General features: G+C 43.6%; 3 protein-coding genes across 4 annotated transcripts; all 3 read left to right on the forward strand.

The window, feature by feature from the left end:
- The first annotated feature begins 541 nt into the window (after window positions 1-541).
- On the forward strand, window positions 542-6,841 carry LOC124487110 (CTD nuclear envelope phosphatase 1A-like). Its single transcript, XM_047049166.1, has 8 exons — window positions 542-1,259; window positions 3,141-3,207; window positions 3,955-4,073; window positions 4,162-4,233; window positions 4,421-4,537; window positions 4,757-4,868; window positions 5,279-5,363; window positions 5,608-6,841. Exons 1-8 carry the CDS (start codon window positions 1,155-1,157, stop codon window positions 5,666-5,668), a joined length of 738 nt encoding a protein of 245 aa, XP_046905122.1. The 5' UTR covers window positions 542-1,154; the 3' UTR covers window positions 5,669-6,841.
- A 753-nt stretch (window positions 6,842-7,594) lies between these two features.
- Window positions 7,595-10,255, forward strand: LOC124487187 (gamma-aminobutyric acid receptor-associated protein). Its single transcript, XM_047049328.1, has 4 exons — window positions 7,595-7,838; window positions 9,079-9,157; window positions 9,244-9,362; window positions 9,499-10,255. Exons 1-4 carry the CDS (start codon window positions 7,749-7,751, stop codon window positions 9,577-9,579), a joined length of 369 nt encoding a protein of 122 aa, XP_046905284.1. The 5' UTR covers window positions 7,595-7,748; the 3' UTR covers window positions 9,580-10,255.
- A 1,863-nt stretch (window positions 10,256-12,118) lies between these two features.
- LOC124487085 (G protein pathway suppressor 2-like) lies at window positions 12,119-15,975 on the forward strand. 2 transcript variants are annotated; one of them, XM_047049114.1, is made up of 11 exons: window positions 12,119-12,306; window positions 12,801-12,918; window positions 13,056-13,165; window positions 13,296-13,408; window positions 13,561-13,640; window positions 13,735-13,814; window positions 13,954-14,128; window positions 14,256-14,339; window positions 14,564-14,640; window positions 14,761-14,856; window positions 15,447-15,975. In XM_047049114.1, the coding sequence occupies exons 2-11, from the start codon at window positions 12,825-12,827 to the stop codon at window positions 15,537-15,539; spliced, it is 1,002 nt and encodes a 333-aa protein (XP_046905070.1). In that variant the 5' UTR covers window positions 12,119-12,306; window positions 12,801-12,824; the 3' UTR covers window positions 15,540-15,975. The 2 variants fall into 2 exon arrangements, with proteins under 2 accessions (XP_046905070.1, XP_046905071.1); XM_047049115.1 differs by lacking the exon at window positions 14,761-14,856.
- Window positions 15,976-16,003: the final 28 nt, after the last annotated feature.

Consider the following 16,003-nt stretch of genomic DNA (forward strand, 5'->3'; position numbering starts at 1 on the left):
TCACACAATTTGCAATTTCTAAATCAGACAGATGTTTGTGCAGTTTCTGTCAGCAACCACTGGAGTGAGTCATGAGTATTTCATTGGATGTTTCATTCTTGTCTTTATGACCTGGATACATTTGCATTCATGCTTCATTTATGTTTTCATGAACACGATGAATTGAGCGGCGGTCAATTTCTGTAATCTAATCTGAAACGCCATGATCCGAATTTTCCAATGTCATCAGAGACCCTTAAGGGTATCAGTCTTGTGTCCCAACAAAGGCAGAAAGCATAAGTGTTTACAAATCAATGAGTGAAAACTTGCCTGAAACCACTTGTAAGTTTTAGAACACACTGAACGGCTCATAAAACGAGGCGAATATGTAGATAAGAGCAATAAAGCGAATCGTTAAATCAGAGACTTGCTCGTCAACTATGAACGTTATAATATTTTAGCTCTCTCGTATAGACTTTTTATTTGAATTAATATTAAATATATATTTACTGTGCTCGTCCACTTTAGTTTATTTGCCTTCCACGGGAGCGTGCTGCGCGCAACCACCAGGTTCGAATCGGGTTGAGGCAAGAAGCCGCGGAAGTGACGGAAAGGCGGTGATGGCGGCTCGCTGTTCTATTCCGGATTTGCTGTGAACTACAAAGAGTTTTAACGTGGACTGTTTGACTTTAAGTGTTTCACAGTAGATGCTCTGAATTGACAAGACACAAAGAGAAGAAGACCGTATAGTGACGTGACGCCGGGAAACACGAAAGTTTTGGGCAATTTTTCTTAAAGGTTCAAGGTGGTCAACATATTAGCTAGCGAGCTGCGTGGTGGACTCCTACTAGTAATACTAGCAGTCGTCGTGCAGGAATACCCACGTTTAGCGTTAGATGTTTCGTTTTTTTATATTTGAACAAATAGTCAACTTTACAACCACGATGCGTTTTTATCTATGAGTTTGTGTAGCAAGCGTGCAGAGGTAGCCACTCGCATGTTTGCTTCGTCTCGACTAAATTAGATGTATTCGATTCTTTGATAGGAAAGCGAAAGAGGAAAAAATTGACATTATTTAACGGCTTGAATCACATTGGCCAATTTGGCTGTCAGGACTAGTCTGTCATTTCGGCATAGCATTGTTCCTGAGTCTGGATACTTGAGTGGTCGTCGTAATGCTGAAGACCCGACAGTGTCTACTTGGCATCCGCACTTTACTTGGAGTATCGTCCAGAATATGGGGCTTCATCTTGTATATTCTCAGGAAGCACCTTCGTACGGTGAGAATTATCCTTGAATGACACCTAGCAGTTTGTAACACCTTTGTATTGTATTCATCTTGTGAATTTATTTGTGATCTTTTCTGCTTGTAAAAAAAACACAAAAAAAACGACAAAACCAATCATCCTAGTAGCCACGTGGTCAATTACTTTTAAGTTTTGGTGTCACATATGGTCTAGAGGAAAAACTGATTTGACTGACAATCAGACCGTCGGACTCGGATTGTGGTTGCCTACTCTTTTTGGGAAGCCTTACAGGGCACTGCAGGAACAATACCCACTGTTTCTTAACGTGTTATGTGTTGTGAGCAGGGATGGCGAGTTGGCGACTAAATAGTTGCACATCTAAGTAGTTGTTCAAATCATACGTTCTGCATAAGACACCCACATATCTTAGTAACATCTCACATCTTAGTAAGGCTACACACACCCATTCCACAGGTGCACACAAATTGAATTTGGACTCATGTTGTCAGTGGTGGTTTCTGTACTTCATTTTGTAGTAAGCAGGGGTAAAATGGGAAGTTTTTAAAGAAAAAATATGACGTTTGAGGGATTACCATTCCACAGAGAATGCCCTGTATCCAGCTCACCCTCACACACGCTCATAAACTAGTACCTTGGCTCACAAACACACACTGCCCCGCACATGAGCTAGCTCAAGTGTTTAAAGTTTTACAGCATTGCTTAATACTGGTTCAGTGCTAATGATTTAGGTGCCTTGAGGCCTAGGTCTATTCATTGGAATGTCAGGTTTGTCAATAGAAGGCAGGCTGACTCGGTTGGACTCAATTGGACATAAGTTGTCCAATTGAGGAATACAGCCGTATGTGACAATAGACTATATAGGAACCCCACTTTCTAATGTGACATGCTGCTTTCAGTACTGCTGTCAGTCGTGAATTGTCTTAGATGGGAACAAGAAACTCTCACATATGCTGCAAGTTCTTACCAACCTATGCAGCCGCTTGTAAACATATGGTAAGCTCGTTGCATCATAATCTTCGCGACAACGATGCATAATCTCCCAGGACACAACTGACAGCCTGGACGAAGAGGAGAGGAGGGTAGCAGGTGAACTTAGGTGCACACACTACAACTAGGGCTGTTTCTTCCTCTGCCTCCCTTGTCCCCACCACCTGTTTTCATTCCAGCAGCCATTTCTAAACTGCCTTTTCCCGGGCCCACTCTGCCTAGCCAGAGAGGGGGCTTGGAGGGGAGGCCCTGTTGGAAGGGTTGGGACAAAACAACCCTGGCCAGGAGACGTCAAAGTCACCCTGCTGCGAGTGTCCCTTTTCACTAGGCCCCTATTCCATTGACACTGGCAGACAGCTGGGTGTCCTATAAATAGCCCTTAGGAAGAACAGAGCTTGAGGACAGTACAGCAGAAGTGTCCACCCTGTAGTGTCAAGTGCCCCAGAGAAAAGAAGGAAAGCTTAGGAGCAGTGGATGGATGTCAATAGTCTGGACTAGGGAAAAGTTGCATGTGTACAGTACAGCAAACACGGAAAGGTCATCCCATGGCATATTCTTTTGGAAGAGTTTAAAAAAGTTTATTTTTTATTTTTTAAGTCAGACCCTGTGCAACATCGCGATATCGCCAAGGTTACTGGGACATACCCATTCCCCAAGTCATCACTTTTTCCAGTTATGCATTCCATATAGGGAGCTGTGAATGGATTGAGTTGGGGGCTTTCAGACCTCATTGCACCTAAGCCTATATGGCATTGTACCATGAAATGTCCTTTTTTTGGAAGGACAACTTTCAAACTGTAACATGAAGTGTATGGTTTTATCTACTGTACTTTGTATTCATCTTATAAACTCTCAAGTGACACCCACTCCACCTGACCTTTCAATGCCTGTCATTTCCTCTCTCAGATAATCCAGTACCAGACGGTGCGGTACGACACTTTACCCCTGTCCCCCATCTCCAGAAACAGACTCGGTGAGTACTGTTCTGTCACTCCGTGTCACCTCCCTTGAACCCCCTTCGCCAGGAAATGTGTGCACATACACACAGACAGCCCCTGGAAAAATGCCTCTAACCTTTTAAACCTCAACCACCTCCAGCTGTCAGCCTGTGAAGACTTTTTGCATATTTAATGTGCATTCATTTTTGACAGACCAGATATATATATGGATGATGGAGGATATAGAAAGGCATAAGTGTGTGTTTTCAGTGCATGTATTGAGAGGTCTATTGTTACAGTACAGAACACATTAAAATATTTAAATAGACCTGGAATTAACTTGTGATATTTTTATTTATTTTTTTCATCTTGAAGGGGAAAGTATATTATTGCTTCTTTAATCTGAGAGACTTTCCCTTAATTAAAATAATGTTTTTTAATCAGCAATTGGCTGGTCGCCAAATCTGTTAGCGGTACGGTATTTCACGTCTTCTGTTGTTAAAGCTTGTTGAGGCATGTGATCGAACCTGTTGCAAGGGAGGTTATAATGCTACAGGCTAGAATGCAATCAAGACTGTTTTGACTGTATCCTGCACAACCAAGATGAGAGTTTAATATTTGATTGTCTTAAGTGCTTTTGATATGAGTGCTGATGACAGTAGTCTAGGCCAAGATTCCATACGAGACTGGCAAGACCAGTTTAGAAAGTATTATGTGGTCGATAAATGTAATAGTTGTGTTGCTCTCATTTTGTTTGTGTGGCCTCTTCACATTCTCTCCAGATGCTGTGAAGAGGAAGATTCTGGTGCTGGATCTGGACGAGACGTTGATCCACTCTCACCACGATGGGGTCCTCAGACCTACTGTGAGACCAGGCACACCGCCAGACTTCATCCTCAAGGTACACACACACACACATACAATGGCACAAGGATCTGTAGGTATTTATTTCTCTCCTAAAAATCTTTATTTCTCCATATGATTTGCAGGTAGTCATTGACAAGCATCCAGTCCGATTCTTCGTACACAAAAGACCGCACGTCGACTTCTTTTTAGAAGTGGTAATTTCTAAATTCCTTTGCCCTCTCTTGTAGTTAACTTATTAACTCATAGGAGCTCTTAGGTTAAGTCAGACATTCTCTTTGCTAAGAATAAACTTAACTGAATATAATTGGTTTTCCAACCAAATTCTATAAGATATTGTTGACCCTCCTGTGTTCCTCCATCTGTGAAACTTGGTACCTCCAGGTTAGCCAGTGGTACGAGCTGGTGGTGTTCACTGCCAGTATGGAGATCTATGGCTCGGCTGTGGCAGACAAACTGGACAACAATAGGAACATCCTGAAGCGCAGATACTATAGACAGGTAAGACGGCCCTCCTTTTCCCTATGGAGAAACCGCTGTTCCGGAGCGTTCTCCTCATCTTTTGTGTTAAAAAAGCTAAATTAGCACTGGTGACCTTGTGGATAATGGACAGCGGAGCGTCGGTCTGGGTCTTTCAGGTGTGGAGGCTGCTGCTGCTGTTGGGATGAATCATACTGCAATATAACAACATACTGAGTCACCTTTCTTCGTTTCTTATAGCATTGCACACTGGATTTAGGCAGTTACATTAAAGACTTATCCGTCGTACATGAAGACCTGGCCAGTATTGTTATCCTGGATAACTCACCTGGTGCCTACCGGAGCCATCCAGGTGAGATGACCCCCCGAAACATGCACACGCAGTGCACCTGGTTGGTATATAACATTAAAGTCCATACAGTTAATGGAACAGCAATCAAACCGGTGTAAGTTGGCGAGGGGAGTGAAACAGCTTTCTTATGTCTATACATTCATTTTGTGTGTAAACAATCTACACCCTTTAGTTCAAACAGACTACTGCCAGCCTATGTAGAAGGCGGGTAGCCTTGTGAGAGCTTGTGAGGACGGGGTAATCAAAATGTTACCACTCGCTTCCAAACAACACAAAGATTGTATTGTACATAAAAGAATAGCACATTAGATCACTTGTTGCATAAGAGATCACTTTACATCCTGAATATCACATAAGTCGTGTTTTTTTTAATGGCTTTGTCTTTGTGTTTTTGCTTGCTTGTTTTATAGACAATGCAATACCCATAAAGTCATGGTTCAGCGACCCTAGTGACACTGCACTTCTTAACTTGCTGCCTATGCTCGATGCACTAAGGTAAGCCACTCCAAGTTACTGTCACACCAAAGCATGACGTTTCTTTGGATGATGGTTTAATCTGTCCATCGGGTCATGTTGACAGTGCATACTCTATGTACTTATTTTTTGTATTGAGTCTTTCAACGTGTCTAACAATGCAATTTCCCCCTGGGGAAAATTACTTTTTTGCTCCATAACTTCCCTATCACGCTTTACCACTCTTTCCCTTTCTAACTCTTGTCACTCTTCTTCTCTTGTTCAGGTTTACCGCTGACATCCGCTCCGTCCTCAGTCGAAACCTCCACCAGCACCGGCTCTGGTGATTGGCTAGATTCCGAATTTGAGGATGGGGGAGGGGCTTATCGATTGGCCCTTTTTTTTTCTTTTTTTAATCCTTCCTCCCCTTCCTCATGGGCATCTGTCTCTCTCTCTCTCTGTAAGTCCCTCTCCGGAGGGACACCTGAGAGAGGGGCAGCGGTGGGACAACAAAACAGGACTGCCCCAGGAAATGACTGGGGAAGGGGGGAAGCAAGCTTTGTCCTCCTTCGTGATTTAAACTTTTTTTCTTCTTCAAACACAATGGATGGTCTCTGCCTTACAGCTCCTGACACTGACCTAGAGCGCCCGGGGCTGCGTCCGTGTCCATGAGTCTGTGAGCGAGGAGTATGCACGTGTTCGTTGGGTCTTTTTAAACTTTTTGACATTAAGAGAAAATCCTGAGAAGGGACAGCAAAGCAATGAAGACAAGTTTCCATCATTAATCCTTACGTTTTACTACCCTCGACACTGCACTTCAATGGAGACTGCAAGCTATTCTCTTATTAGATAACTTGATACCAGACTGAACCTCACTTGACATAGCCACGAGCAGCTAAAGCAAAATATGAGTGAGGGTGTGATTGGTTTTCAATCCCAGGCCTGTTTTAGGACCTGTGTTTGTACATTGTACTTTGGTTAATTGTATGCAACAAGGATTTGCTGGCTAAATACCTAACACAAAACATCTCTGAATTAGGTCAAAAGCAGGTCAGACTTTTTCTTCATAAAATGAAAATCATCCATAACCAACCATCTCATTTTCCCCCCCTCAAACTCCTCATGGTACACAATAATACAAAGACATGAAACAGAACTTGGAACAGTTGTGAAAGGAAATAATCGTTCAAGACTTATGGGCTTTGAACCTGCCCTCCTTGAATTACTGCTATGATGTAGGTACAATCCTATGACCTAGTTTTGCTTTCCCTTTCTACCAATTGATACCATCCTGCTTTTGAAAGATAAGGACTTGCACTTAATTTCTTATCATTTTGTGGATGGTTTTGTATTTGATGCAAAACAAGCATCAATTATTCAGATCTGCTACCCTTACTGGTTTCACTGTCTGACCAACATCTATTAAATGGCATTTGAACCATTTCTGTCTTGTCCAGGGCTCAAAACAGCTTATCGGGTCAGTCTCCAGATCTGTGTTTCTAATAAAACACTTGTCAGTATCTACCAGTCTCCTGCTGTTTTCCGTCTCTACGGTACTCAGTCATGCCCATTGCTCACATCATCAAATGTGAAGATATTAATATGGTGTGACAACTGTATCGAAAATCAGACCGTGTTTCACATTACCATTTTTTCACATTAATGTGAAACAAAAAATGATGCCGTGCATTGCCGTGCGGTGATAATGGCAATTTTATTCAAACACTGAGTGAAACCCAGGCAATGCAGCAGAATGCATGTGGTGAAATCTGGAGATAAATAGCAAATGACCACTGTTGTATGACCGTCCACGCACACTGCCTATGAACATAATGTAGTTTATTTGAAAACAGGATTCAGATTTGTCTGTTAGTAGCCTACGAATACAGAACATTTTTAGAAATCAAGAAACCATTTCCCATGACACGTCGAACTAACTTCTGATATTACGACACTCTTGCAACTAACATCACATCAACTCTCAACTGCAGCAGCGTACGGGTCATATGACGAGGACACATACCGTACCACAACCTATGAGGTGGAATTATTTCGCATAAAAAGTGTCTGCGTTAAAAATAAAGTAGTTCCATAAACACTTTTCCAACTAAAAAGACATTTAGCTGTAAAATACAATGGGAAAGTATGTATTCTATAACAACAATTGTGTTTCCGTTAATACATCCCGATTAGTGAATGGAGCGCAAATGCTTTGTGAATTAAACGCAGCGATATTACGTACGTCAGACGTTGTTATTGTATCCCTCCGCCGCATTCGCACTGAAAAATAACAGAGCCCGCAGCCGCCAAACAAGCTAGCAAACGACTGTCGTGTTGTCATCTCTGTCGGACTGGGGTGTTACAAATTGAGAAATCTCGACCAGACATCAAATATCAACCTACTAACAGCCTGTCATTTCTTTGACAATGAAGTTCCAGTACAAAGAGGAGCATCCATTTGAAAAGAGACGGTCTGAGGGCGAGAAAATTAGGAAGAAGTATCCTGACAGGGTCCCTGTAAGTCGCTCTTTTTTGGTGACACAATACTAGAGTAGCTCTACTGTATTGTAGCTAGCTACCTAAGCTAGGTGTAGTTCCTAGCTAGGTAGCTTCATAGTGTTAGGATCGTTGTGTAATCGTATTCTTGCTTGTCTTGTCAGTGTAAGGGAAATAATTATTTTAATTTGATTGTTAGCCTAACTACATTGTATGTTCGATGGCTATGACTAAACACTCAGCTGAGATAGCAAACACGAGTGGCATTTCATTATCATGGCGGCCAGTTGTCTCCGAGGCCCAGCTATCAGCTGTAAACAGGAACTGATACAGCGTTTGAAAAAAACTAACTGATCAGATAAATACATTGAGTGATGGGATAACAATTGTGCCAAACAAAATACTGAGTTCAACAATCTAGTGTTAGGCAAAGGTGGACGGGATGGCTCAGAAGGTAGATTAACAAACTGGATTTGAGCTACTACAGTCGCTAAGCTAGCCAAGCAGCCAGCTGTCGTGTCGATTTCCTTGAAGTAGCCTAAATCATATGCAGGCCCAAAAGTCTTAAACAAAAGGAATAATTCGAAAAGAGATTCGACTGTGCGGAAACATTCCAAATGCTTGAGCCTTAAATAGTGTTGTCAAGTACATGTAGCCCATTTAGCTATCTATTTGTTTACGCACAGACTTATGTATTTAGCCTAGATGGATTGTTTACACCGCCCTGCAATAGATCCCCTCCCCCTTCCACTTTAAAGTTAGAATATCTAATTTATGCTACTTTCTTAATTTAAATAGGTGGTTGAACCAACCTTTTTATGACGTTTTGTACGTCGTTTTGTAGACTCTGTAAACAATAGGTATCTGACTGAATCCAAAAACGTGTTATGTTGCAACAAGCATAACTACAGAAATAGATTCAGAAGCCCAAGCCTACATAACGTCAAACGTAAACACAAGGCCTTGACTAGAGCACATTGTTCATATTTACTTTTAGCCTTTCTTCATCCTTAAACAGTTTGTCTTTGATAACATTGGTCTTGGTAATGTATACATTAATTGGGACATTATTTGTTTAGTCTTTGTAGAATTTGTACTAACAGGCCCCCCTCATGAGTTGGTATGTGCTGAATATATGGTTAGTGAATAAATAAGTACTATTTAGCAGTTGCAAGAATAATCTGAATAGATATATGTTATTGTTGTTGTTGTTGTTATGATGTGTATATATACACATACTTTTTTGCTTCTTTACGCCTAGGTAATTGTGGAAAAGGCTCCCAAAGCAAGAATAGGAGATCTGGACAAGAAGAAATACCTTGTTCCTTCCGACCTGACAGGTATTACAAAAACAAGGGTTTCTCAAGTTAAAAATGACTAAATCACAGTCTATTGTTTCAATAAAATACTGTTTGTCTTTATATAGTTGGCCAGTTTTACTTCCTCATCCGGAAACGAATCCACCTGCGAGCTGAGGATGCCCTCTTTTTCTTTGTTAACAACGTAATTCCCCCCACCTCCGCAACTATGGGACTGTTATACCAAGTAAGACTCACTCACTTATAGTTTTATACATTTACGTTTTTTATTAATTTAGCAGACGTTCATAAGTGGGCGCTCGTTTCTTTGCCTTGTTTCAATACCAAACCAATTTTTTTTTTTATCCTTGTCTTTTTTCCAGGAGCACCACGAAGAAGATTTCTTCCTCTATATTGCCTACAGTGATGAGAGCGTCTATGGGGACAGCCAATTAGAAATCTAAACACCCTTCCCACCCAAACCCCCTTTCACACCCAAATCCTCCACCCTGTCTCCATCTAAATACTTAATCCAGCTCAGCAGCCTAGAGTTCCCAGAGCAAATATATCAGATGCACTTTTACACCCCCTCCCTACCTCTTTATTAGTATTCTACAGTCTGAATTTTATCTTCCTACAGGATTCTTCTGCAAGGACTTGAAGTTGATTGGTCAAGTGGTCAGTTTTGGTAGCGCTTTGATTATGCATTTTCTGATGTCACATTAAACGTGGTTTGAACTGGGCCATTAATAATTGCCATTCTAAAGATATGGGAAAAAGGTAGTTTGTATGTTATGTAAGAGGTTAAATTCCAGTTGGCAAAGTAATATATAATTTTCATTGATGTGTTGAAATGGTAATGTTTGACTGGAATGGAATAGAATTCAGACTGAACAATCATTTCCCCCTCTGGCTCTGCTTTCAATGGTAAAATCTATTATTTAGATTGATTGCTATTATGATTATGGTTGTTGTTAATGTACTTGATTTTTAGATGGCCTAATTTCTAAGGTATTGTAACACTCAGTGCAACTTTCCTTTTTTAAGTTTTTGTTTTTTTAAAGATGTGAACTCAGTATAGCTGCGTTACTGGCGCTCTCCACTTATGACCATACATGATAAAAATGTGATAAACCCAAATTGGTTCTCTGTCTCTTTTGTGTTAGACGCTACTATCATACTTTATCCATGAACAGCCCAACTGTCCACCATGAAAACATTCTGGCACTACACAGAATTATATTTAAATGTATATGTATTCATTTAGCAGACACTTTTATCCAAAGCAACTTACAAGAAAGAGCTTTACAAAAAGTGCATAGGTCAATGATCAAAAACAACGAGTTCATCATTTGGCATGTAGCCAAAACATGAAGCATACATTGTGAAAAGCAAATAAGTGCCAATGGGTAGAACTAGGAGAGCATGAAGTTAAACAAATTACATTTAAACAACAATCCTCAAAAGTGCTAAGAGTGTACCTGGAGGAAAGCAAGCAACAATGATATAATTCACAGCGAGTACAATTAATTAAATCAGTTACAACTAACCAACAAGTGCAACAAGTCCCTCAATAAGTGTCATTTATTGTCTCAGTGTCAAATCTTGAGTACCGTTGTACTCCCGGAACAAGTGAGTGTTTAGCCTTTTCTTGAAGGTGGAGAGACAATATCTCTGATGGAAGTGGAGAAATGATTATACCATTGGGGGCCAGACAGGAGAAGAGCTTGGGTTGAGAGCAGGCGCTCTTGAGAGATGGGACCACCAGACGGTTGTCAGAAGAAGATCGTAGATGGCGGGTGGGGGTGTAAGGCTGGACGAGAGACTGGATGTAGTCAGATGCAGTCCCGTTCACCGCTTGGAAAGTCAGTACCAGGGTCTTGCATCTGATGCAGGCCGTGATGGGTAGCCAGGGAGGGAGATGACGAGCGGGGTAACTAAAGCGTCTGGGTAGGTTAAAGATAATGCAGGCTGCTGCATTCTGAATCCTCTGGAGAGGGCAGGTTGCGCATGCTGGGAGACCAGCGAGAAGCGAATTGCAGTAGTCCAACTTGGAGAGGACAAGTGCTTGGACTAGCAGCTGGGTGTAATGCTCAGACAGGTATCTCCTGATCTTCCGGACGTTGTAGAGGGTGAATCTACACGCCCGGAAGACTGCACCAATGTGGGCCATGCGGGTAACCCCAAGGTTCCTGGCAGAGGATGAAGGGGTCAACGTCGCAGACCCTTCGAAGTTCTGTTTTGGCGAGGTTCAGCAGGAGGTGGTGCTTGGTCATCCAGGCGGAGATGTCTGTGAGGCAGGCCTCAATTGTAGCTGAGATCCCCTGATCAGTCGGGGGGGGGACAACAGGTACACCTGCGTGTCGTCAGCTTAGCAGTATCGGAGAAGCCATGGGAGGTGATGATCGGTCCAAGTGAGGTGGTGTACAGGGAGAAGAGGAAGGGTCCAAGGGCAGAGCCCTGTGGGACACCAGTGAAGAGCTGGCGGGGTCCTGACATTTTACCTCCCAAGGAGACCTGGTAGGATCTTCCCGACAGGTAGGATGAGATCCACTGAAGTGCAGTACCAGAGATGCCCATCTCAGAAAGTCTAGTGAGCAGGATCTAGTGGTTGACCGTGGATCTGTCTGCAGGCCATTTATAATATGTTACATGGTTTAGTTTTACCCAACATCCTTTTTCTGTATTCTTTATTTGTGACATTTCTCATCTTCACTACTAGTAGATTGTTTCTGTACTAGACGTTCATGGCCATGTTAATTGTATAACTGGTGGAAGGTGGGTCTGTATAGGCCATTTATTATATCGGACCCATTTCAAAGCAAAACCGAGATGTAAGCCTGAACTAGCTGTTGAAGCTAAGTTTATTACACTATTCGCAGATCAATGAGAACTTTGTTTTCCAACACTAGACATTTTGCATAGTTTTAACTGTAGACCTTGATTCTAGGAATACACAGTTAGTAGAACTGACCTATTATTAGGATTTCAATCGCAGACAAACAGGAAATGCCGTATGAACCGGAAATACAACTTTATTCGAAGCAATATTATGAAAAATAGCTTAGCAGCACGAATCCTCTGCCGCTATAAAACAGTTTTTGTAGTGTTCACGTAAAATATACACACATCAACATTATCTCCAAACGGAGATGCGACTTTTCTTCTGAAAGACTGACAAAGAAACAAAAGTAAGTTATCTGTTTACGACTTGCCGCCTGCTCAAACCAACTGCTGAGCAGCTAAGTGCTACTAGTAACTAGTTAGCCTAGCAAAATCCCTTTGCACGATTTGGGTCCTAATCATTCATGTTTTGCACGTTACCCATATCCTGGCAAGTATTTACACAGTAAACCAAATAAAATGCCCAAAACTAGGCATTTTCAGACTACCAATTAGCACCAGGGCATGTGAGCGTTGTTGCACACAGCTGTTGCCGTCACTGTCACTGCACAAACGTTGTCAAACAGGAAAGCAAGCTACCCTATCGCTAGCATAGTCATACTGTACACGCTTGTCATAACAAATTCTCAAATGTTGAGAATTGTCATATTTAGATGTTGTTAAGTAATAATTAAAAATGTTTATATTATACAGGGAATCTGGGTTAGGGTTACTGTAGATATAATAACAACATTTTTGTGAACCTTGTCTATAAATACATTTATCTTGTTCGATCTTGCAGCTGGCCCCACCCCTGCCTGTCACTATGCCTGCTTTGTTGGAGAGACCCAAGCTGTCCAACGCAATGGCCCGAGCCCTCCACAAGCACATAATGAGAGAAAGAGAGCGCAAAAGACAAGGTGACATATATGCTGGTGCATCTGGCAACATTTGATTGATATGTCATTGTACTTGGAACACAAGAGCCATTTGATTAGAATCAAGCTGTCATGCTCTTCAATCACAAAGTCTGTCCTATTTTGGCCTCAAATTTCAGAGGAGGAGGAGGTTGATAAGATGATGGAACAGAAGATGAAGGAGGAGGAAGAGAGGAAGAGAACAAAAGAGATAGAGGAGCGTATGTCTTTGGAAGAGACTAAAGAACAGGTGAGCGCGACACGCCTTTCACTATGGCTCCCTGTCGTCTTAAAAGACAGTTACACCGCACAATGTCTGTATTCATTCAGCAGACCTACTGGTGAGGGTCTCCTGTGAATCGCGTGTGTCATGTTTCCAGGTGATGAAGATGGGGGAGAAGCTGCAGGGTCTGCAGGAGGAGAAACACCAGCTCTTCCTGCAGCTAAAGAAGGTGCTCCACGAGGAGGAGAAGAGGCGCAGGAAGGAGCAAAGGTGAAGTGGCAGAAAAGCTGGGAATTCAGTCGCAAGTGCAGCTTTCCAGGGCTATGGATGTGTTGTTGTATGGAGGAAAATACACGTAGAAGTCTCTCTGTCCGAAATCCGATCAATGGCACCTTTGAATAGCTCGCCATCTCGTTTTCCAGTGATATCACAACGTTGACCTCAGCCAGCTACCAGCCCAGTCTACCCATGCACTCGAGCCAGCATCTGCTCAGCATTCAAGGTGGCACGTGGAAGCAGTCACAAATCATTTTTGAATTCCGCTTCTGCATCAGTACTTAAACATACTACTTCCCCTTGTGTGTATTTTCCTCCAGGAAGTCCAGTGGGTCACAGCAGGGCCGGAGCTCTGTTAGGAGAACGCAGCAAGCAGCTCTTCCCAACGCCGGTCATCCCAGTGAGTGCAGCATACAAATGCCTCTTCTGACCACCAGAGGCCACTATCGCAACACATATCCTCCCCAGCAGCCATTTCTGTAGGCCAGCGTATTGTGTAGCGGTTAGCCATCATTGTATTGTTTTCACCCCCCACACAGGGTCGCCACTACCAGACCCAGCCTGGCTTCAGCGGGGGGTCGGCAGAGCACGGCCAGTTCAGCGGCAGCCAGGGGGTGCATGAGACCTATGGGGTGGCGGCGTCCCAGCACCCCTCCACCTACGCCCCCGTGCCCTCCGCACCCGTCAGCTTCGCCAGCAGCTCCCAGATCCGAGGTGTGTGTGAGCTTTGGAGGGACCGCCCGGTCGCCGTGGGTGGGACTCGGTGAGCCTGTATGGTTTGCAGTAGGGGTTCTTGTCCCCCCTGTCGGTCTCACGTGCGGCTACGGCGTGTCTCCTCTAGGCGCGTCAGCGTTCCAGGCCATGCAGTACCTTCCTCACCAGCAGCAGGGCTTTGCCGTCCATAGTCACTTCACCTCACAGCCAGGTCGGTCTCTCTATCCTCCCTCATTCACTTTTATGTTTCAGCTCTTAAATTAATAAAAAATAAAATAAAAGTTGACGTATTAATTCATTGTTTGGATATTCTTTAGAGGATGTTAAACTACTTTACAAGTGCTGTTTCATGCAAGCTGTCACATGAGAAATGTAGGTACATATCAGTGTATGGGCGGCAGAATTGTTTTATTTCCCCCTCATTATTATTCTCAGGATTCATCCCTGGTGCTGGAATCCCCCTCCAGAAGCAGTTGGAACACGCCAACCAGCAGTCTGGCTTTACCGACACAGTAAGTCCCGTGGTAAACTCCAGGGTGCCTGTTCTGGCCTGTCCTATGCACGATACCTCAGGCCCTGTCCCCCTTGCCCTGTCATTGCCTCCTCATACAAAATCCTCTTGTGTGTTCTAGGGTGCCCTGAGACCCATGCACCCCCAAGCCCTCCATGCCTCTGCCGCAGGTCTGCTTCCCACTCCCTCCATGGCTGTTCAGATCCCCACAGCCAAGGTGAGCCCCCCCCCCCCCCCCCCCCCCCCCCCCCAGCCTGGTTCCCTAGCCTCCATCCTGACTCCCCCCATCGCCACTCCAATATACTTCCCCAAACACACACCTTACACTTCCTTATCCCCGTCACCGCCCCCCCCCCCCCCTGCCACCCCATTCACATTGAAGGCTGTACCGGGTCCTGTCTCCTTTCTGATACAAGCCACATGGGTGCCAGTCTGTAACTAGCTGGTGTCCCGTTCACCTGATCTAGGCAGCATAGCCCTGTTCTCGAAGAGCTACCATCCTGTGGGTTTTCATTGCAACCCTAACCCAGCACACCTGCTTCTAACAATTAGCTGGTTGACGAGCTGAATCATCTTTTGTTTCAACTGGGGCTGGAATGAAAACCTACAAGAAGGCAGGTTCCAGGAGCACGGTTGGGCCCATGTTGAGTCATCAAAAAAATGGTTGCTTTCGATTCATCAAGTTGGATGACTGTAAGCATTCTAGCTTCGCTCATGGACAGAGTTAGCCGGGATCCGCATGCAATAATCAATCTTTGGCTTGGAAAGTGTTGATTGGACGCTTGTTTGTCGATTTGTGTCATCCAGGCTCCTTTCCAAAGCTCGCCCCAGCCTGCTCCTCGCCACGCCTTCCTCCCACACGCCCAGAGTGGACAGAGGTTCTATCATCACAGCAAGTAACCACGGTGACCCCACACTACACTGACTGCCTCCCCCCCCCCCCCCCCCCCCCCCAGAGTTTATGGATGAGAGTTCTTGGCCCTCCCCCACCTCTCTAAATCTTGGATCCTGATGGTTGATTGTAAAAAAGACAGGACCGTGGACTGGTCTTTGCAGTATTACTTTGTACATACCATAAACTGCATATTGTACAGTGTCCTCTGCTCATCCTTTGTTTTCGTCTTTTTTTTACTTTAGTTTTGATGTCTTAGATCAGCGTTTTACTGAACCTGGTTTTGAACAGACTGGGTTGTGCTACCAGTAGGTCTAAATCCTACTTTCCCTGCAGCTCCATAGAACTGGAGCTGGAGTCAGTCAGTAAAGACCCTGTGAAATAGTAATGAGACATTTCCTTTACCCTTGTTCAGAATATATCTGGTTGTAGGCCTTTATGTATGTCCGCCTTACTTTGTGTCGTTGAAATA

This window comes from Hypomesus transpacificus, chromosome 25 (assembly GCF_021917145.1).
Source record: "Hypomesus transpacificus isolate Combined female chromosome 25, fHypTra1, whole genome shotgun sequence".
Classification (NCBI taxonomy): domain Eukaryota; kingdom Metazoa; phylum Chordata; class Actinopteri; order Osmeriformes; family Osmeridae; genus Hypomesus; species Hypomesus transpacificus.

What these genes read in the sequence shown, in the direction of transcription:
- LOC124487085 (XM_047049114.1), top strand. Translation starts at nt 12,825, where the DNA reads ATGCCTGCTTTGTTGGAGAGACCCAAGCTGTCCAACGCAATGGCCCGA. An exon ending in TCCCAACGCCGGTCATCCCA is followed by an intron (nt 13,815 to 13,953) that starts GTGAGTGCAGCA and finishes CCCCCCACACAG; the next exon opens with GGTCGCCACTACCAGACCCA. An exon ending in TCACTTCACCTCACAGCCAG is followed by an intron (nt 14,340 to 14,563) that starts GTCGGTCTCTCT and finishes TATTATTCTCAG; the next exon opens with GATTCATCCCTGGTGCTGGA.
- LOC124487187 (XM_047049328.1), top strand. Translation starts at nt 7,749, where the DNA reads ATGAAGTTCCAGTACAAAGAGGAGCATCCATTTGAAAAGAGACGGTCT. An exon ending in AGTATCCTGACAGGGTCCCT is followed by an intron (nt 7,839 to 9,078) that starts GTAAGTCGCTCT and finishes CTTTACGCCTAG; the next exon opens with GTAATTGTGGAAAAGGCTCC. An exon ending in TGTTCCTTCCGACCTGACAG is followed by an intron (nt 9,158 to 9,243) that starts GTATTACAAAAA and finishes GTCTTTATATAG; the next exon opens with TTGGCCAGTTTTACTTCCTC.
- LOC124487110 (XM_047049166.1), top strand. Translation starts at nt 1,155, where the DNA reads ATGCTGAAGACCCGACAGTGTCTACTTGGCATCCGCACTTTACTTGGA. An exon ending in CATCTCCAGAAACAGACTCG is followed by an intron (nt 3,208 to 3,954) that starts GTGAGTACTGTT and finishes CATTCTCTCCAG; the next exon opens with ATGCTGTGAAGAGGAAGATT. An exon ending in AGCGCAGATACTATAGACAG is followed by an intron (nt 4,538 to 4,756) that starts GTAAGACGGCCC and finishes CGTTTCTTATAG; the next exon opens with CATTGCACACTGGATTTAGG.